Source organism: Trachinotus anak, unplaced genomic scaffold, assembly GCF_046630095.1.
Source record: "Trachinotus anak isolate AG129_WGS33_773 ecotype Australia unplaced genomic scaffold, CSIRO_AGI_Tana_v1 ptg000025l, whole genome shotgun sequence".
Lineage (NCBI taxonomy): Eukaryota > Metazoa > Chordata > Actinopteri > Carangiformes > Carangidae > Trachinotus > Trachinotus anak.
In genome coordinates, this window is record NW_027273876.1 from 17,232,306 (window position 1) to 17,254,347 (window position 22,042).

The following is a 22,042-nucleotide window of genomic DNA, read 5'->3' on the forward strand; positions in this document are numbered from 1 at the left end:
TTGGTTCTGCATGTACTATGATGTGGATTTGAATTTCCATCCACTCTTGATTGTCACACTGTAGCATTCTAGATTGATTGACAGTGAAGTTGATGTATGCTTCAACCAATGAACGTCATTATACAGGCGGATGTGTTTTGCAGGAATATGGCACCAATCACGACGCAGCGCCCACTTCACAGAGGTGGGACTTAATCGCTAAAAGAAAGTTGGTACACGTCAATCATACGCAGCTTTTGCCGCTCATTGGTCCACCGTTATGAATGAGGTGGGTCTTGATGACACTCACCGTGTAAGCTACTGTTGAAATTCCAGTGCTAACCAACTTTAGCCAGCTTGCTAACATGTAATTCACCGAATGTGAAGAGCTACATATACGGCGCTCTTCTGGACTTGAATGCATAAATAATATTTCATTTCCAAATGAGGAATAGTTGAAAATTCGCCTTAATGTTTGCCACTGCGCGTGTCTCCATTACTGCAACCGGGACATGTCCAGTTAGCCAGAACGCAGCATTCGGTGGATAACGAACCTGGCAAGCTAGCCAGCCCGTTTGGTCTCCCGTCTGCGTTGAGGGATTTGATCAGGTTTCATCGCTCAGAGGACAGTAAAGCCGGATGCTGTGATTACCATGAGTCCCGCAGGCTGCCCCCATGTCAACGGCTTCAAAGTGGACAACTGGAAGCAGAACCTGAGAGTTATTTATCAGTGTTTCGTGTGGAGCGGTTCAGCCGAGACCAGAAAGCGCAAGGTAACAAGTGAGAGGCGAAAAAGAGTGCTTTAGGAGGGACCCAAACGTACGACAGACTCTATGTATGTGTGTAAGTGAGGGAGAGAGCTGGCATCGCGTGTGTGGATAATTCCCCGCCCTTCCAAAACAACCCAAACATCTGACACACAGATAGTCGCTCTGAATCTCGAGCTACTGTTTGCCCTAAGTCAATTACAACAAATGCTACCAACGCTCAGTCTCGTTTTGCCCTGTTACCGGGCTCGAACTTTGCAGTCTCTACATCTGACACACACGACACGCCTTCGGAACAGCCGAAACTAAAGCAAACTAAAGCAAACCCCGCACAGCTGAACCTTACCCTACTTCAAAGCTAGCATCATAGATAACAAAGCTGATGTCTATCTGTGTGCATTGGCATTGCGCCTGCAGACCGCCGTCCAGCATTACATAGTGGTGTTTCCTCGTTTTGGGGGGCGGGGGTGGTGGGGGGGGGGGGGATGTCAACCAAGCGGTCGTGAATCTTTTCCCTAAAACGAACTCTATACCTGATATCCCGCTAACCCCATTGCACATTGACGGTATGTTTCCACTACATGATAGGATCGCAAAGGTTAACTGGTAAAACAACAGGGTGTGTATATCACCAGTCAACCCAGTTCATGTGTTCTTAAAAGAAGAAACCACCTTTTATTGAGTCTTGTTCATTGTAAAGACGTATATAACAAGTGGGGTAAAAATGTTAACAATATTAGTGTGTTGTGACATTAGCACTAGTCTGCCAAACAAGTAAATGAATATGTTGTGTTTGCATCTTAAGTGTGTGAGTGTGTGCTTGGGTGCATGCCTGTCTATATGCATCCTGGGCTCCTTTGTGCTCTGGGACAATCCTGTGTCCCCTGTCATGTGCATGGCATCAGTGGGAGCTGGTAGTCCAGACTGTTTGTGTACTAAAATAAATGGTGTAAATATTTGCAGGGTGTCCTCCTGCCGTAATCACCCGGTTCTCTGCCCCTGCCCCCACTCTACCCTGAAGAGCAGTCGAGGCTGGCAGGAGGGCTCGCAACCCTGCTGTGTATCACCTCCCTGTGGCGCTACATTTTTATTGATCATGGCTCAGTTTTCCATTCGGATATTTGCATTCCTCTCACAGGAAACCCTTACACCAGACAGTTTCTTGCATTTCTACTTTTTTCCATGGGAGACATACTCTGGATGTTTCAGGAGACCGTAATCACAGGTCCTTTCAGAGTTTGATGAAGAGGAGGGTGATTGATGTTTTCAATCAGGTTCAGTCATATGTTTATTTTCCAGTCTAACCTTAACGCTAGTGCATTCTTCAGTTTGTCTGTGCTTGTATGTAGGCTGTCTGTAGAATCATACATAATTAGCCTCTGGGAGGATTGGCAATGCTAAGTATCCATTCAACTTGAGAGTTCAAAGACTCCACTTTGGTCAGCTACAATGTAAATCACAGAAGTGTCATAGCACATCTGAATTACAGGTACACTGGAAGTTATCAGTCCACCACAAAGCAACCTTCATTTTCCAAGATGCTGCTATGGATAATAGTAACTGGAGACTTGCATGAAAGCAAGCTTGATTGATTGCTTTCTCATTTCCTCCATTTTATAACTTTGTGTGTCACATACGATTAATCATAGTTGATCAGCCAGAAGGAGCTGCACATGTGTATATGCATGCACCAAGTAACAGCAAAAAAGGAGCAAAGATTCAAAATCAGCGGGTCAGTCCTATTCAGTCTAGCTGTTGCACTAAATGTAAATATGACTTCAGTTCCAACTGTGCAGTTAATCACCTGTATTCATGTATTGTGATTTTCCTTTGGTATTCACACATATTCATGAAGTTAGGGGTGGGCGATCTAATAATCTTACATGATGAACTATCTTACTTTGGCATATGAGCTAATTTTCATCCCTTTGTTAACAGTTAAACAGCTAGCCCACTAACACCACTGCAGCTGGCGACGGCTGTACTTGTTCTGCTCCTCAGCAAACTTGGCATAGCAGCACATGTATCAGTTCTCCTCATTAATATCAAGATGTGATTCTAAGCTCTGGTTAATTGTGATTGCCACTTTTTCTTTTTTGTGACATTTTATAGACCAAACAATTAATTGAGAAAGTAATCATCAGATTAATCAAATATTGAAAATGCTTAGTTGCAGCCCTAGTTTGTTCATCTTATTTTTCTATGTAAACAAATAAAAATACTGTCAGTCCATCTATCTTTAGCATTCTTTTAAATCTCAGTATTGGTATTTGCAAATCAAAAATCTAGTGTCAGTCAGACTACAGTATAGACCTACTTGTAATCACCAATACAAAAACTCATCTCTGTATACCTGAATGGAACATTGTTTGAGTATGATGTGTTGAGGATCTTCTTCCATCTGATGTTTCCTTGGCAGGCAAGTAAACGTGCAGGGTTTTTTTTTCAGTTACCCAGATTGGGCTCTGTTTTGTTTTAATGCTTTTAATGGTTGTTTTGGTTAATGGTGCATCTTAGAGAACACAACAGCAAATATTCAGAAAGGCCCCGAGATGCTCATTTTGTTGTTGTTCCTCTTCCTTTTTAAAGTGAATTCATTTTCCCTACCCCTTTGTCAGAAATATACTGTATTTGGCATTTTATATTGGTGTCATATATTTTTCTTTTTGGAGTGAGTAGTCCTTTAATTCACCTGTCTAGGCAACTACTCTGGATGCAAGGCTTGCCCTTCAAAGGATAAGACAGATGTTGTTGGCACACAGTGTGATAATGTCCTCACTTACACTTCTAACCAGGATCTTTCCAGTCCATTACCCTCTCCTGCTCTTCTCACATAACTTCCTGCCAGCGGATGGCTTGTCACTGACTTTGCAGCACTCAGGGAGGTATCACATGGACAGATCTTAAACTGTTCTCTGGGTTCTCAAAGACTCACTGAGCGAGTGGCCTGTTACTTAGTACATGACAAATGTCCTAAAACAGAACTACTGTATGTCCATAACTACTCCACATGTGTACTCAGACTTTTGCAAGCATGACAGTAAAGAATGTAAAGGTGTTGTGATACACAAGCAGACAGAAATTCCTACATGAATACAAATTCCTCAAGGACTAGAAAAGCACACATGTGAACTGTAACTGACAGCTGAAAGAATGAATGAGGAAAGATTGTTGCATATTGATGCCTTTTCATAATTCATGTGCTGTATAAGCACTTATGCATGGAGGTGTGTGTGTGTGTGTGACTGGAATAAGAATTAGAGTTTCTTGGGTTTCTTTTTTCCATTTAGTATCTTTGTCCATGTGTGTGCTGGCATGAGAAGCATGTTTTAAACAGATGAGCAACAAAGGCTGTTTGTTTGTCAGTAAACATGTTCAAATCTGACTATGATCCTAGATCAAAGGTTTTTTTTTAATGTGCCTTTTAGCCAGGTCTATTTTAATAGGGGGGTGTCTCCAACATCATTACATGAATCTGGTTACATTCGTATAATACACATATTAACTCCATTGCTGAGACCAAGATGAGAAAACTGATGTCACTTTCATTTCTGTTGGTTTAATATGAAGCTCCAGCAAAAGACGTTGGTACTGTCATAAGGCAGTGTATTAGAGGACCGGTCACAGATTTGTTTTGCTCAGTTCCTTTTGTAGGATCTATTTCACAGTGATCTTGATGTTGTTTATTTGTGTGCATGTTAGTCTGTAAAGGTTTATATGCTGTTTGCATGAGTTTATCAGCTGGTAGAGGTGCACTGGACTAGAGTTCAGTTCAAGACATTGCACCTTAGCTTTCAATCCTTTGACTTTCTAGTAACTATTCCAGTCTGCATGTTTATGTCCTTTGTAGGTGAAGTGTCATCTTTATCATGTTCTCCTTGTTGTCTTTGTCTCTCTCTGCCCTCATACCTACTTTCATCTTCTTTCGTGTCTCTCCTGTCTTTCCTCATTTCCCTGCTCTCGTCTCCCAGGTGTTGCTTATTTCTTCTCACCTCCTCATATTCGTGCTGGCTCATTGGGATGCCAGCCTCTAATCTGCATGCTTTTGAAATGCTGCTATATCTACCCTCCATCCACAGTCATGCCCCCCTCCCTCATATTTCCCACAAGACCTTCAAACAGAATGTATAGGAATGCTTTAATGATTAATAATAATATACTGCAATTTAGATTAACAATCTACTTACATATAATGTTCGCCATGTAAGTCATTATAGCTGAAAAAAAGGAAGACTCAAAGAGGAAGAATCAAAATAAGAGACAAAATGCCACATAACCTTGCATAATATTATGTTTTTAAGTCTCTGTTCATTCACTTACAACCAAACACACAACTCTCTCTCTTTCTCGCATACACACCCTCACACACAGAAAAATGTCCCTGTTTCATTGCTTTCAAGTCGCCTTTTGTGATGCTTTACAAAGCACCGAAGGCTGAAGAAAAGCTCTGTGGGATGTTTTTTACTTGATAGAAAAGTTTCAATTTAAACAGTGGTGCAAATCATTCTGAAATGATTAACAAAATGTGTTTCAACTGCAACCTTCATTGACATGTTAGACCTTCTGTGCACACATGTGATGTAGATGTTCTTTGTTGCAGCTGAAAAGGCAGTTTGTTTGTGATTGTGTTTTGGTTATAAACCAATGATGGAGGACTCTGAAAGAACAATTAAACTGAACAAAATAAAATCTCTAAAGTACATTAACATGCTATGATTTTACTAAGCTATGGTGAAAGTGTTAACAAACATTTGCCTAATCATGAAGTAACATTGGCGTTGTAGCTGTGTTTTCTGTTTCTTGAATTTGTACTTTTAAGCAGATGCATCCTAAAATTTGCTGGATGATACCAGAGATACTAATGTTGCATGTGAATATGTCTGTTGGTGCAACAATAGTGATAATCATTTCCTCTTACTCTCTGATTATGCTTTTCTCTCTCTGTCCCCCCCCCCCCCCCAGGCCAAGTCATGTATCTGCCACATGTGTGGTGCCCACCTGAACAGACTCCACTCCTGCCTCTACTGTGTCTTCTTCGCCTGCTTTGCCAAAAAACACATCCACGAACATGCCAAGAGCAAAAGGCATAACCTCGGTATGACACGTACAAGCATTCACATATGCACTCACACTGAAAGGCTTTCACAGCATCCACACAGTCAGTCAGAGCAGGTGTGTTTTGAGGTTTTCTTATGCACATGGTGCAACACAAGGCATCAACAATGAGTTAGTACTTGCCTCCTAAACAGAAACACAGTATATACAGTACATCTTGTCTGCAAACACACACACACACACACACACACACACACACACACACACACGTCGCCATCAGTAATGCCTCTTCTCTCAAAACAAAGGCTGCTAAAAAGGCAAATTATACAACTGAGTGGCTAATGAAGATGTAGCCTGGTGCGACTGTGTAAAGTATTGCGTGTGTGTTTGTTTTGATGTCTATATTTAAAGTCAATTGTATATTGGAGTTTCCAGAAGCCTGATGGTGACACTTTTTAAGGTTTTCTGGTGCATTTTATCAAGCAAAACAATCAAGAGTGACAGAGAGAGCTTGTACACAACCTTGTGCAACATAATTGCAACACAGTCTGAAAGGCTTGGCCTCAAAGAGGATTTGAGTGTCACCTGTGCATTTGGCCGCATGAAGCCCATTAGAGGGAATATATGCAAAAGTGAACTTGCTAATGAATAGGGTCTCAATGGCTGATTAAAATTAAGCACATTCATGCGTGCTAAGAGTCTATTTTATTGGGTACACTTCCCTGGTTTACAATCAGCTTTCTCCAAAATCTTTCAAATCTCTGAATTAAATATTTGCATCAAAGACACACAATCAGGATGTCTTCAGTTTTGAACAAAGACGTGGGTGTTTGCTGAACACGAAGAGCAGTTGGCTGTTTTCCCCATCCCTGCTGCTCCTGCAGGGACACACGGCCTGCCATAATCAAAACATTTCTCAAAAATCACAGAGACACACAAAAGTGAGACAATTGCTGAATATTACCTAAACTTACTCTGTAAAAACAGAGTGCTGAAAAGTGTACCATACTTTGTGTGAAGGGTGGACGATATTGAAAAAGCGTTGTTCCACGATGAGCCTCTAAAACATTTCAATGGTGTATGTCATATTTATAATCTGTTCAAAGTTAGTTACCTATGGAACTTTTTCACAACCCTGATGGTGACACATTTGAGTTTTGTGATGCATTTATTGAAGGAAAACAATAGACAGTGACAGGGAGAGCTGTTATACAACCTAGTGCAATATAATTGTAACACAGGCTGAAAGGCTCATGGAGGATTTAAATATCACCTGTGCATTTGGCCTCATGGCCATATATTCTCCAAGTCTCTACCTGAGGGGTGAACACAATTCTTCTAAAAGGTTTTCTGACTTGGTGTTTTGATAATGGTGGTGGAGAGCGCTGTCTAATACATTGCTCTAAAATTTCCATTAGATGTTAAATTTAGTTGAGATCTGGTGACTGTGAAGGCCACGGCATATGATTCACATCATTGTCATACTCATCGTCATTCAGTGAGCTCTTGTGCCCCGTGTGGAAGCATCTGCATGTTTCTCTATTTGTTTACTCTTTTTTTTTTTGTCTCCTGTCTGTATGTTACAAATTTGCAAATACTGTATCTGCAGGATAGTCAAAGTGATGTTTAACCCAAACCATCCACTCTTCCTAGATGTAAACTGATAACTGTTGTGAGTTTTAAATTTGCTTAGAATCAGTCATTCTGAGTTCAGAATTTCTTAAAACATCACAGTGATATGATCATAATATCACAATGTGATTTGATCTAAACTCAATATACGATAATACTGAATTATCACCTAGTCATGTTAACTTCATGGTTTCCATACAAGCAATTTGGTTTTGTGTGTTGCTCATAAATACATAGCAAGTGTACATACCCAGCCGGATAAAAGAAAAGTTACAAGTTAAGAGGATTATATTAAAGAATTGTATTAAATAAATAAATAAATAATTACAACAGATTGTCAGGAACATGCAGTAGGTGGCAGTCCACTCCTAGCAACATGCTAAGAAATTTTGTAGACGTAACATAGAAACGCTTGTGCTGACATGTGTGCAACTTCTTACTTTATACAGCATAACAACACTGAACTAAATACAAAGTACAAACTTTAGAGGTAATACTCAAAAGCTACTGTAAACAGTATATCTTCAACACGAGACATCATCCGGTTAGTCTAAATGTTGCTATGCCAGCTCTACACCCAGTATCTTTCTTTTATATTCTCCACATACAGTAATAAAATTAGGATGGTGTACTGCAAGTAAAGTACATTACACTGCAGTGGAGGAGAACAGTGCTGCTAACATTCAGGGTGTCGGTGACAAAGGCTGAGTTTGGCAGATGTTGAGAATCTGCTTCTTTGTTTTATGAAGCCTCCTCAACTCTGCATTATGGCTCAGCTCAGGAAGACCCCCTCTGGTGTAAATCTTTGTACATACCTTTCTGTGGTATTGTGGACAAAGTGAGGTTTAAAACCATTGTTGTGAGGACATTTTAGCAGGTCCTCAGAACTTCGAAGGGCTTTTTCTGGGTTATGACTTGGTTTTAGGGTTCATTTTAGAATTAGGCTAGGGTTAGGGGGGTTGGGCATTCAGCTACAGTGTTTGCCATACATTCATTTATTTGTGGCAGCCTGTTACAATAACAACACTGACTGCCACATATCGATTTTCAATTTTTTTACTATTTGAAATGGATAAAAATGTGTCTCAACTATGTGAAGCAATAGAGCTGTATATAATGTTCAGTTATGTATTTGTCAAAAAGTACTTGACACTAAAAATGTTTGCAGTGGAGCTCAATATATACTGTATTACTTAATTATTAATTTAATACCACCCCCAACCTACCCACCCCCTTCAGCTACCGCCACAAATAAAATCTAATTCTGTAGGAAACACTGCAGTTGTGGTGTGTAAGAGGCTATGGAATGCATTATGTCAATGATGGGTCCCCACAAATGCAGTAAAACGTGTGTGTGTGTGTGTATGTATGCATGTGTGTGAGAGAGAGTATAATTAGGTTAGCTGCTGAATAAAATGTTATAAGAAAGTGAGAAATGGTGTAATACAGAGGAAAAGAGAAGATAAAATGAAAAAAGGGACAGATCTCAGCAGACTGGTGAGGAGGTAATTAAGTCGTCTTTAACAAACCCTGTGGAATTAGCCTCCATTACACTTGGGCCCATCCTCCTCTTCCTCCTCCGCCTTCCGTCTTCTCCTCCTCAGTTTTTTTTTCCTTCCCGTTCCATCGTCTAACCATTTTCTGCATTTTCACTCACTTTTTGTTGTATTCTACAGCCTTGTATTGGGCTTATCTCTATGCTCCTTTCTATTCTCTTTTACCCTCCTCTTGTTCCCATGGTTACAATTCAATATTCACAATTGTAACAAAATTTCATCTAATTGTACTTGTTCCATTAGCTTTGTCTTTCTTGCTGCCTTTTTTTTCATGTGATTCTCCTGCCAGTCCAGTAAAATTCAGTGCTTTGGTACCTCCTTACCTTCTTGCCTTCCTCCATCCTGTCATCCTCTGCTTCAGTTTTTTTTTCTCCATACCTGCAGAGGATGACAGCCAATAGGCAAGTTGTCATGGCAACAGCAAACAGGTTGCTGCAGGACAGAGAGCAGGTGAAGAGAGAGAAGGAGTGGAAGGACAGTTTTGGTCTGTGTGTGTGAACATTTAAGTGAGCGTGTGATGATGAGAGATTGCGCAGTTAAATAGGTGGCTCCCTCCATCCTCCTCCTTTTCCTCCTCACCTTCTCTTAATGCTCTCTCCCTCTCTCAGGGTGTCTCTCTGCTCTGGCGTTCCTGGATGGTGTTAACAGATAACTGATATGTCAGCAGATAAGCCCCTGCTACCTTGCAGCACCATGGCAACGTGGCCTGAATAGAAGTAGACTGACAGATGAAGCAGTTAGCGGTTCACACAGCTTGTAGCAATGCACAGCCTTTTATTACTGTGACAGATAGATAAACTGAGGTTCCCTGCATTTGAATAAAACAGCTCATTTTATTTTGCTTCTCTTTCTTTCTCATTCTTTTTCTGTCCTTCCAGCTATTGACCTGCTGTATGGGGGAATTTACTGCTTTATGTGCCAAGACTACATTTATGACAAAGACATGGAACAGATTGCCAAAGAGGAGCAAAGGAAAGCCTGGAAAATGCAAGGTATGGGTTTGCAGCAAACACATGCTCACAAGTCATTTTTTGCGAGTTGAAGTCAAGTCAAGTCTGTGATGTTTGTAATAAGCAATGTATCATCTGCTGCATGTCATCCAGTCTTTTTACACTGCATTGCCATTTCTAATGAATTCAAAGCATGTACTGCATTATCATCACTCCTTTATCTATAAAGTTACATAATAAGGGGGGGAGTGACATTCAGCTCACAAAGTGCAGAGCTCCACCAAGGCCTATGTCAAACAACATGCAACAGGGAAGATGTGGGAATTAAAATTGGCCCAAGACTTTTAATTTGGACTGGCCAACAAAAACCCATCTGGAGACATCATCACATAGGCTAGAGCCTGTGTTACACTATAGAATCATATACTAAACAGAGGATAAATTAATTATGATGATTTTGAGAACAATACATGAAATAGAACAACTGGCACATTAAACTGTAGTTTTTATTTTCACACAACTCTGCATAAGTTAGTAGCTATAGAGAATGAGAGGTTAGAAGAGGTCAGACTGGACAGTACAGCAGTAATATATAATACAACACCAGATATATTTTAATTTTAGTAGTTTTTCTTCCTTCCTTGGATCTTTCTGTAATAAAATTCAGTAGATCTGAGCTGATCACACAGACTTTGAGTACTTTAATTAGTGGATTAGAATTTCTGATGAAACAACAGCAGAAACTGAAGCTATAAAACATTATCCTGCTAAAAAAAACTCAGACTAGATTCCTGTTGTCTTCTGCCTACAGCTTATGCTAATATCACTGTTACATAAATACAATACATTTCTGATCTGCTGCCCCACTCTGAACCATACAAAACTAAGACAACCAAGACTACACAAAACAAAAGAGGCAAAACCAAGCGGATCATTCACATGTCTAGGAGAAGGAAATAAATGCAAAGAGGACAAAGATCCAGATCCAGAGGTCCCAGGACAGCTGATGATCCTGCACAGATGGCCTGAGTGAAAAGCGAGGGCAGGGGGAGAGAGAGGCACACAGCCTGGTCGCTCATGTGCTTGAGGGAATAATCTAAAACAGGATTACAGAGGTGCAGTGGTTATGGGAAAGTTAACAGTAATCTTTTCGGTAGGACCACACCAGCTGTATAGGTTTAATATATTCATTGAAACTGAGACTGACCAGCCAGCATTAGAATGGTAACAGGTACTAGGCCTGAAGTAATCAAAAAATAAGCCACTAACTAACATAAAGATGAGTTTTAAATTTGAATTTAAATGTCACACCAGAGTAAGACGGTCTGATGTCAGCAGGGAGGAAGTGAGCTTGATAGAAGACCCTGCAGCCTGCCAACTTCTTATCAACTCTGAGGACATACAGGAGCCCTATATTCTGAGAGTGGAGGGCATGGGATGGAAAATAAGATTTGAGGAGAATGGGCAGGTATGAAGGGGACTGCCCTTTTTTTATGTCATTAGACATAAAGTCTGGTCTGATGTGGATAGGGAGTTAATAAAGGGAAACTAAAACTGGTGTAATGTGATCAAATTTATTTATTCAGCTCAAATTCCTGCTGCAGCGTTCTGAACCATTTGAAGACTTCTAGTACAAACATGTGGCAGGCCTGAAAATCAAAGGTTACAATAACCCAGTGTGGATGACACAAAAGCTTGATTTAGGGTCTACGCATTTGCCATAGACAGAATAGCTGTGTTGAGTAGGTGGAAGAAAGGCGGTCTTGGTGATGTCTTTAATGAGCTTATCAAAGTAGGTGGAAGAAAAGTGGTCTTGGTGATACCTTCAATGAGCTTATCAAAAGAGATGGAAGGATGAAAGGTTCTTTCCCAGGCTGGACATATTAACTAAGTTAGTGGGCTCAAACCCATTCCGTTTTTTTTCAGATATAGATTATTTTTTATTTTCTATTTTATTTAACTTTCTGCGTCCTGCTTGTCTTTTTATGTCACTATGTGTATGTACAGCACTTTGAATTGCTTTGCTGTCGAAAGGTCACATACAGATAAACTTGCCTTCCCAATATTCAAAAGGGAAGTACACAATGCGTGTGTGTGTGTGTGTGTGTGTGTGTGTGTGTGTGTGTGTGTGTGTGTGTGTGTGTGTGTGTTCCAGGTATAGGGGAGAAGTACTCAACATGGGAGCCCACCAAGAGGGAGCTGGAGCTGCTCCGTCACAACCCCAAAAGGAGGAGAATCACCTCCAACTGTACTATTGGTTAGTGTTTCTCTTTCTCTCTCACTTTCTGTGTCTCCCATACACACACACGATGAAGGAGGGAGGAAACTATGTCAATGCAGAAAGATGAAGTAATGCTACCACCACCATCTGCAAATGAACAAAGTGAGAAACCACAGAGTTTTCAGCTTTAACTGTGGCATGTTAGTGTAGCAGCAGACATTTGAAAATTGAACAGGAAATTCACAATACATGCTGTGTGTCCAAAGCTCATCACTGCCACCTATCTCTGCTGTCCACATGCGGACATAAACTGTGTCATTCAACAGAGGTCTGGCCTGAACTACAGCCTACTGAGCATAAAGTTAGCTGCACTAGCTCATGAACACAGCTAATATAGACTCATTGGCCTCTTTATTAGCTACACCTGTTCAGTCTAATGCAATCCAATATAGCTCTGCCATGAATTCTACTTTTATAAAGCTTTCATTGACACAGTCAGAAGGCTGATAATTATGTGTATAATTTTATCATGGAGGTGGTAGTGGGTGGTGGTGTTGTACTGGACTGCATGATATTGAAAGATGTTACAAAAATGTTGTTCACCTCATTTACATACATGAGAATGGAAAAATATTGGAAACATCTTACAAATTAGTTGGTTACAGTCCTAGGTGAACAAATTCTGTATTAGAGATATTATTTATTGTCCTCAGAGAAAAACAACAGAATATATTTGCAGCAGCACAGAATATTAGACCAAAGCAGTGTGTGGGAGAGAGGATAGTTGACATACGTTTAACACCTTGTAGCAGCCCACAGGGACCTGCTCTAGCACCATTAACATCCCCAGCACTCTGTGAGGGAGGGAAATTACAGGCGTGGCTGCTCATCTGTGAGAACACTACCTCCATCCTTCCTACCTTCCTTCCTCTCTCTCCCTGCTCCTCTCTCCTTCTATTTTCCCATCTTCTCTCCTGCTTTCTCCCCCTGCTCGCTTCCTCTGTGTCGGTGTGTGGTTTGGTCAGCTGTAATCTGACAAGGGTTTCCCTGCTTGCAGTCAACATTGCCTCAGGGACATCATGGTATTACAGTCTGCGTGTGTCTGCGCGCATATGTGTGTCTGTCGTTAACAGCATTGCAGCTTATTTGGCCCACTGCAGCAGCCAAGAAAAATTATCTGGCTCTGTTCAGCTCTTTCTCTGTGTCCTCCCTTTATTTTTTTTATTCCTCCTTGTCTCCTTCACCCATTCTTTCTCTTTGTAATATCCCTTGTTGCCTTGTTGCTTGTTGATTTTTTTCCCTCTCTACTCCACTCTTAGGCCTGCGTGGTCTGATAAACCTGGGCAACACATGCTTCATGAACTGCATCGTCCAGGCACTGACACACACTCCACTGTTGCGTGACTTCTTCCTTTCCGACAGACACAAATGCGAGATGCAGAGCAACTCGTGCTTGGTGTGTGAGATGTCGCAGCTCTTCCAGGAGGTACTTATGCATTCCTTAGTTTTTTGTGTTTTTTTTTTCTTTAATGCCTCCGTGCCGGTGACCACTATGGCCAGAGGCTTTATTTTTTTCAGGTTGTCCATTCATTCGTCCCATTCTCATGAATACAATAATCTCAGTAACACCTTGAGGGAATTTCTTCAAATTTGGCACAAATGTTCACTTGCACTCAAGGGCATGGTTAGAATTTGGTGGTCAAAGGTCAAGGTTACTGGCCATTATTCAAGAATTTATACAGTAAATAACAATTGCAACTGGGCTGGTCAGTGGAAGCACACAACCTCAAAGTGATCATATTTGGTCAAAATAAATAAAAGACATAAGAGATATGGAGAGGGAAGTATTCTCTTACAACCACACACTTCCTCTTCAGTTCTACTCAGGCCATCGCTCGCCTCACATCCCGTTCCGCCTCCTCCACCTGGTGTGGACTCACGCCCGTCACCTGGCTGGTTACGAGCAACAAGATGCCCATGAGTTCCTCATCGCGGCGCTGGATGTCCTGCACAGGCACTGCAAAGGTCAAATGCACATTTACACAGAGATAGACAGTTATTATCATTGTGGCATAAACACACACTAGAAAAAAACAAAAAATAGAGCCACAGAGGTGGAGAAAGCAGGAAGAATGACAGAGACAATCGTTTTAGTGTAGGCAAGACAGGAAGAGAGCTGCTTGGAATGAGGGATGATTGGTTGAGGGAAGTTGAGAGAAGTGAGAGATGCACTGACAGATATGGAAAGGAACAGTACTGACTCTCTTAGATGTGCCTCTGCAGATTATAAGCAGAGAGGGTGGCAGTGATGTTACACAGCATTGCTTTTAGTGAGTGTGTGTGTGTGTGTGTATGTGTGTGTGTGTGTGTGTGTGTGTGTGTGTGTGTGTGTGTGTGTGTGTGTGTGTGTGTGTGTGTGTGTGTGTGTGTGTGTGTCTCTCTCTCTCTACACAGATGACAATGGGAAGAAAGCCAACAACCCAAACCACTGTAACTGCATCATCGACCAAATCTTCACAGGGGGCCTGCAGTCTGACGTCACCTGCCAAGTCTGCCAGTAAGTGTGTGTGTTCTGTCCATTCCAAGGAAAAGAAAAACAACACAAAGAATTATTTAAGCCTCACTAGAGACTGTAAAAAGAATTTAGAGTCTAATCGAGTAAAACTATGCCTTGTAGACTATGACACACTTCTCTTGTCACTCACTATCCTGGGTCAGAGCTCTCTAATCCACTGCTCTGAGGTGAACCCCCCTGCCTCTCCTCTCTCCTCCATCATTCACACATTGCACCAACAATCACACACACACTCATGCACACACACTGAACTGCTTTACTGCAGCAACAGGAAAATCCTGTCATGGCACACAGTCTGTAAAGTTGATCTCTAGTTCCACCTGGTGGCCAGAGAGATGCTTGGAGATACATTTTTCATCTAAGACTTCGGGGCCAGATTTCTGAATAAACTATTTAAAGAATTTACTGGTACAAAATAGCTGCATTTATCTACTGATTTACTGAGAGCAGCTGATCATGCCATTAGTTTGTAGACTGCCCTTCTGGATAGAGACCTCCAGACAAGGAGGTGGAGGTAGCATCAGTACTATAGTGGTAAATACATTCAGATGTTAACTGTAAATCTCTTACCTGATGACAGAACAGTGCAGTTGCAGCCTGTAATAAGTTTAACTAAGATACATTTCAACTATTTCTAAGACTTTAGTTATAAGGAAGTTCTCTGTATGTTTTTGTGGTGCCACTACTCACGTTTCTTTTCCCTCTTTGTGGCTTATGTAAATCTCATTTGGCTGTATTTATGCCTGCCCTTCAGAGGCAGAGAATTTTTTCCAGCCACACTGACCTTTGCAAATTGCATACCCTTTGTAAATCCAGCTGAATACATGATCAACCTCCATTAACTTGTCTCCTGCTCTAAATGCATATGCAGTGAGGAGAGAGACACACCTTTCTAAAACCTGCTAAAAAACTATTTACTAGGCATGAAACTGGCCCAAACATTTCACTGTAGCTGATGCAGTTTGACAATGTGCAGTAAGCACCACCTCCATTACCTATATAACTCACGTACAGATTTTATAGGTAGTAGTATTCAGTACAGTCATCAGATTTATGGTGCCAAGACAGCAGCCAATATTATTAAGCGGATCACCTTTCAATGAACCAGATGTAGATATATTATAGAGGAGTAACGTCCAGCCCTCCCCATGAGTTGGATTTGCTTGGTCTGCTCTTAAGTCTATAGAAAATGATGATTGTGATTCAAACTAGCGAAATAACCACTGCGTTTTGGCTTAGAGTCTAAAATGGGATGGCATATGCTTTGAAATGCATCTTGCCATTTTCAGTGGAATTGAAAATGAAATGTAAGCTTGCCAGCTCAGCCTCTGCTTTAGACCAAACAAAATGTGTAGCACATATTCTACAAAGTGCAGAACAGCTTAGATCACAGTAGTCACCACTTTTGGATAGAAGAGTGGTTATGACAACAACTGTTCCCCAAATGTAAAACTGTTTTTAGAGACATTCAAAACAACCAGTCAAACCAATGAGGTTTTCTAATTTTTGGTCTGCTTCCCATTGTGAATAAAGGGGGAGGTTCTCCAGGTTTCAAGTCCTTACAGAGGACCAACAGGTGTTTGTTCTAACAGAACATCAATGAAATGCCTTTGAGATTAAATCTATCTTTAGTTGAGATTTACAGGTTTTGCAAAAATGACTGTTCTCGCTGAAATTGTGACTCGCACTCGCAATAACACAGAATTATTGCTGTTTTATTTTTTTATTTTTTTGCATATTGTTCAGCCCTGCCTCTCGCCTAGTGTGAGCTGGGACAGGCTCCAACCCTGCAGCCCTGCACAAGATAAGCAGTTTGAAGAGCTGATAGTTGTGAAGGGAGCTTTTTTGTAAAGATGGTCTCCACCCAGGTCACGAGTGCTATCAGCTGATAAAGTTTGTTTTATATCATCAACTGCCAGCACTAAGCTGCAGTGTGCATCACTGAATGGTGTTCAAACAGGAGAATAATCTTCACAGCCCAGATGAACAAGCGTAGCAGTGCAACATTAGCGGTGCAGTCACAATAAAGGAAAACTACTAAGTACAGTGTCTGTGTGTCTATGAAGTGGGAAACAGACTAGAAGATGTACAAACCAACACAAAGTAAAACCTTCTTCATCTTGCCCATCTCTCTGTCCTCTTCCCAGTGGTGTTTCAACAACCATAGACCCGTTCTGGGACATCAGCCTGGACCTGCCAGGATCCTCCACACCATTCTGGCCCCTGAGTCCCGGAGGAGACGGATCAGCACTTAACGGAGAGAGTCACACCACTGGAGCCACGACACTCACAGATTGTCTGCGCAGGTAACTGATACAACAACTGATGCTGAATATTGGCATACAGCCTGAGGCATATACAGGGGGAAGAGTGAGTTTAACTTTCAGCCTGGGAGGTAAACAACACAGAAATGGCCATGGTGCAGTAGTAAAATGCGTAATCTGACACACAAGACTCAATTGAAAACATTGAAAAACCAAAAACATTTTCACATCCTGCATAAACTCTGAACTCACACTGTCTGTAATCAACTTTTATGTGCCAGCAATAAACAAAGTGAAAAGTACAAAGAAATGAAATAAAAGATGCAAACTGGGAGTGAGGAGTTCCAGGCATTTAACTTACTGTGCAGCTGTTGAGGAGACTCATTGACCCACACAACCATCATGTGAGTCATTAGGGTCACCTTAGTCTTAATGTGGATTGTTAAATTACCTGGGGGGTGAGCTCAAAACTGCAATGTAAGTGGCTGATAAGACCACCTCCTCTGTTTAGTGATGGTTGTTCCACCATAGTTTTTATTTCCAGTTATTGTTGGGAAGTCTCCTCATGTTACGACCATCACTAAACATAGGAGGTGGTGCAGTGGGGGCAAACTGCATATATTAAAGAGATAGCCTGACTTACATATATATTATAATCTTAATCAAGTTTACTGGCTACTTTAAAAAAAAAAAACGAATTTCATAGTCATTGCCTTAACCCGAGGCCACCACTGTTGCACCATTAATTTAGTATTTTGAATACTTAATTTTCATTTGCAGTGCTCACCACCACAAAAAAAATAACCAGTACTTTAATGCACTTGCCAGCATTTTATTTTAACACATTGTTTCTCACTGCTTCCCTTTTGTGTTCTTGATGTCCATTTAGCACAAAACACCAAATATTTAGCAGTGTATCCTACATCTCTAGACAGGTCAGACACAGGTGAGACTATAGCACTTTGGTGAGGAGTCATTCATTTACTATACCACTTTGAATGTAAAGACAGCCTGGAAATGCAAACACAGACAATTTAATTGGCCCACACTACCAGCCCAAAACAATAAGTGTCCCACCCAGAATTCACCTTGTCCTCCCACCACTGGTCACACACATGAAAAACAACCTCAGCCTCAAGTAATATTTCCCCTGCACTGATGAAATTTGCCTTCAGAGACACCACCACTTCATGGCATGACCTGCTGCCATGGCACTATTTATTATACTATTATACTATTCACTGCGATAATTCTCCTCGTGTGTGATTCAACTATACTTTTCCCTTCCACACAGCCCCCCAAAAAAAGACATAAATGTCTTTTTTTGTCTCTTCCCAGAATCCTCACACCAAACCCCTCAGAGAGCAGCCAGTAACACACATACAGACACAGTTCCCTGAAACTAATTCCAGTTCTCCCCAAGTTCACTGGAGCAGAGACCTCAGGTGGCGGCAGCAGCATCACACACACACACATAGACACAAACACGTGCACTAAATCTCATCCTCTCCTGTCTAGGTTTACCAGACCAGAGCACCTCGGCAGCAGCGCTAAGATCAAGTGCAGTGGTTGTCATAGTTACCAGGAGTCCACCAAGCAGCTGACCATGAAGAAGCTGCCCATTGTGGCCTGCTTTCACCTCAAAGTAAGAGTGTGCATGTCCGTGCATGCATGTGTGTGTGTGATGTTTTGCCTGCAAATTTAGGGGATGTTGGTCAGAGCAGAGCTTTTACACATGTATGTGTGTGTTTTCAGAGGTTTGAGCATTCAGCCAAACTACGGCGGAAAATCACAACTTATGTCTCCTTCCCGCTGGAGTTGGACATGACCCCCTTCATGGCCTCCAGGTTAGCACAATGCAAATGAAGATCGGAAGCACTCAAATAAAAACAGAAAAAGGAAATAAGACCAAGTAAGTAAAAACCTTGGATGACTGGAAGAGAGCCCTGTGTTCTGGAAGAAAAACAAACTGCCTATTCTGTAGCCCAAGTGTTCAGGCATACACTTTGACACAGGTTTACCAATAAAAACAAAGAAAGTGAAGGGATTCATGAGGACTCCAGGTAGTAAAAAACAAAACATTACACTGCTCACTTTGTTTTTCACAGTTTGTGGAACAGGCTTTTTAAAACTTCACACGGTGACTCTTTGTTGTGCTGTGTCTGCACTTGTTGTGTTCAGTAAAGAGAGCAGGATGAACGGGCAGTACCAGCAGACAGTGGACCCCTTCAACAATGACAACAAGTAAGGCAAACATCTCAATGAAACCTGTCTCCATTGGTTTCACCTGCTGCTTCCTCCTCCCATTAATCCCACTTATGCATTCAGTGCGTTCTTTCCACTGGAGAGAATCTATAACCTCATGGTTTTTTATTTTCATGGAATTTATTCTAATGAAATGTGGTGGATTATGAATTTGTAAACTAACTACACTAACATCTAACCTGTTTTGCAATTAGCTCTGTTTCAAGTTGCATTTGGAACACACATAACTTTTACTGCTATAATAGTTGTAATGTAATAGCCAGCTGTTTCTTCCATGAAGTACAGAAATATAATGATGTAAACCATAACAGTTTGTATCAAAGATTTTTTAGATTTATTTTTTTGCAAAGTGTATCAGTTTTTTGTTGTTGCAGTATACACTCAGTATAGATTGACCCATATAGAAGCATAAGGAGTCTTCTTTCTCTTCCTGTCTGTTTCAGGTATAGTCTGTTTGCTGTGGTGAACCACCAGGGGACACTCGAGAGCGGCCATTACACCACTTTCATCCGGCAGCACAAGGACCAGTGGTTTAAATGTGACGACGCCATCATCACCAAGGCGAGCATCAAGGATGTACTGGATAGCGAAGGGTGAGAACATCATGGCATTGAGGATGCCACCTCATGCTCTGAAACAAAGAAACTAAAAGTGACAAGAGTCAAAGCAACAGTGACTGCTCTACTATTAATGGTGTTGTAATCTGACCCTGTGGTGCTTTTATCTCCCCAGGTACCTGCTGTTTTACCACAAACAATTCCTGGAGTACGAATAGTCCCCTCCATCAGCACAACCTGCAGGAGATGAGGGTTGTTGCAAGGATTAGTTGCATGGGAACAGATAACAGAGTGATCAGAGAGGCAAGAAAACAGAAACACAAGCCTACCTGAGTCACTCTAAGTTGCAGCTCTCACCCTAACATGGAACCACCCTTACTACATACTAATCTACTTCCTCTGTACGACATTCAAGAATGAACTGTTTGCTGTGCAGGTTAGAGACAAAATGCAAGAACCAAACAAACTGCAAGAAATCTAGAAGGGATATTTGTTTGGGCACTGAAGGAATATTGCATACTTGCAAAAGTATTTCACTGGAATTCAGGAGATAAAAAAGAAAACAGCTGTGATAGTCTGCTATAAAAAAGAAATTACAGCACGATCAGTCTGCGCTTGCTTTCAGACAATACAGGAATAGATGGAGGGCAGAAGGTTTTTCCGAAACCTTAGTTTATCTGGGGAAGGTTTACATGATCACAGATGCTGTTCTTCACCAATGTTCTGCTTCATGCTCACACAGCTGCATATGTTAACACCCAAAGGTGCTAAGAAACAGAGCAGCAACCTTCCACTTGGGTTCAGGCCTCTGCTTTAGCGAAGGAAGACTTTTTTTTTTTTTTAAATCACTATACCCAAAAGGATTTAAACAAGCAACTTTCTGGACACAAGCACACTTGTCTGACACACCCGCATTCTTCCAAATGACCAAATACTTCAAGGATGGAAGTAGTTTTTTTATGCATTTTTGTTCCAAATGCAAAGAGTGGAAAAAAAAATCACCCGTCAAATTATATTATTAATATTGTATAGAGAGACAGTTTATTCAGTTCATTACTCATGATTTTGTAGTTGTAGGTTGTCAGATGCTTGTAGGAAACCTTTTCTTCAACAAGGACAAGAACGAGGAGGATCTGTTATTTTCTGCCTTGCTGCTTCCAACAGTCACGGGTGGTGGGGTGGGGGGGTAGGGGGGGGTAGATTACACAGGTAATATTATATTTTTATATACTTTTGTTTACGGTTTTGCATTCTCCCTAAACTTTCACATTGTTTGTCTGTGTTACATTATGCCGTCAATCATGTTTTTGTACACGAAAGCAAAGTAGTGCTGAGAATTTTCATAGAACTGCTGCTATGGCAAATTTTTTAGTTTGTTTAATTTGGCTTTGGTTTTTTTTTGTTTGTTTTGTTTGTTTTTTTTTTTGTTATTCTCGATTTTCAAGATACTTTTGTGATGCTGTTTCAGGTAAATGGCAAAAAAGAGATGAAATAAAGGAGAGGTTGTAATTCTCAGTAAAAAGAGTATCTGTATAAAGAGTCGGAAGCCTAATCCTGCAGTGTTAACCGTCAGCCGCATGACACTCTAATTCGGTGTGTTTGTGTGTATATCTGTGTGTGTGCGTGTATGTGCCCGAGTGTGGGGAGACATAAAGCTCAGTGTATGTGTGTTTGTTTAAAATGTGTTATTGCGTGTAAAGAGAGAAAAAAAGTGTGTATGTGTTCCTGTTTGTATGCACGTGTGTCGTGCGCGTGCGTATGTACCGTATGTTCGTGTACTGAATCAGTACTTGCATTCAGCATGCCGTCTGAGCTGGGTATCACAGTTTGATAGGATTTTTTTCCACATGTCGATGATGTATGTAAAAGTATATATGTACACTTTGTATGTAAGAGACAAATAGTGAAACCTCAAAATTGATTTGTTCTTCTATATTGCTGGATCCAGCCACGGGGTCATAATCATAAGAAACTTGTTTTGACCCGATCAGTCATTCCTCGCACACACATGTAACTTCTGCAAGAACTGGACACAGTGATGGAAAGACACACAAATAAAGAAATATCTATATCTGTAAACTCCTTTGTGTTGCTTGTTTATTTATAAATGAAATATTTTTTTATATTTGCATTACACATATGGCACAATATTCATACATATGCATTTCCGTGCCTGCACCTGTTCATATGAATTGCTCCATTTAGTTTTGGTGCTTATAAA

General features: G+C 41.0%; 1 protein-coding gene across 4 annotated transcripts; it reads left to right on the forward strand.

Annotated features, from left to right (window-relative positions):
• The first annotated feature begins 107 nt into the window (after window positions 1–107).
• Window positions 108–21,900, forward strand: usp22 (ubiquitin specific peptidase 22). 4 transcript variants are annotated; one of them, XM_071461860.1, is made up of 13 exons: window positions 152–752; window positions 5,709–5,841; window positions 9,868–9,981; window positions 12,095–12,196; window positions 13,480–13,646; window positions 14,038–14,185; window positions 14,615–14,717; window positions 16,883–17,041; window positions 18,518–18,644; window positions 18,755–18,846; window positions 19,181–19,243; window positions 19,708–19,857; window positions 19,997–21,900. In XM_071461860.1, the coding sequence occupies exons 1-13, from the start codon at window positions 633–635 to the stop codon at window positions 20,037–20,039; spliced, it is 1,521 nt and encodes a 506-aa protein (XP_071317961.1). In that variant the 5' UTR covers window positions 152–632; the 3' UTR covers window positions 20,040–21,900. The 4 variants fall into 4 exon arrangements, 3 of the variants coding, with proteins under 3 accessions (XP_071317963.1, XP_071317962.1, XP_071317961.1); XM_071461862.1 differs by lacking the exon at window positions 5,709–5,841 and having other exon boundaries at window positions 108–752; XM_071461861.1 differs by lacking the exons at window positions 19,708–19,857; window positions 19,997–21,900 and having other exon boundaries at window positions 151–752; window positions 18,755–18,911; window positions 19,181–19,237.
• The last annotated feature ends 142 nt before the right edge of the window (window positions 21,901–22,042 follow it).

Bases quoted from the DNA above. Each gene is read 5' to 3' on its own strand.
- usp22 (XM_071461860.1), top strand. From the start codon at position 633: ATGAGTCCCGCAGGCTGCCCCCATGTCAACGGCTTCAAAGTGGACAAC. The intron at 9,982-12,094 runs GTATGGGTTTGC...TGTGTGTTCCAG, and splicing joins GAAAGCCTGGAAAATGCAAG to GTATAGGGGAGAAGTACTCA. The intron at 18,847-19,180 runs GTTAGCACAATG...TGTTGTGTTCAG, and splicing joins ACCCCCTTCATGGCCTCCAG to TAAAGAGAGCAGGATGAACG.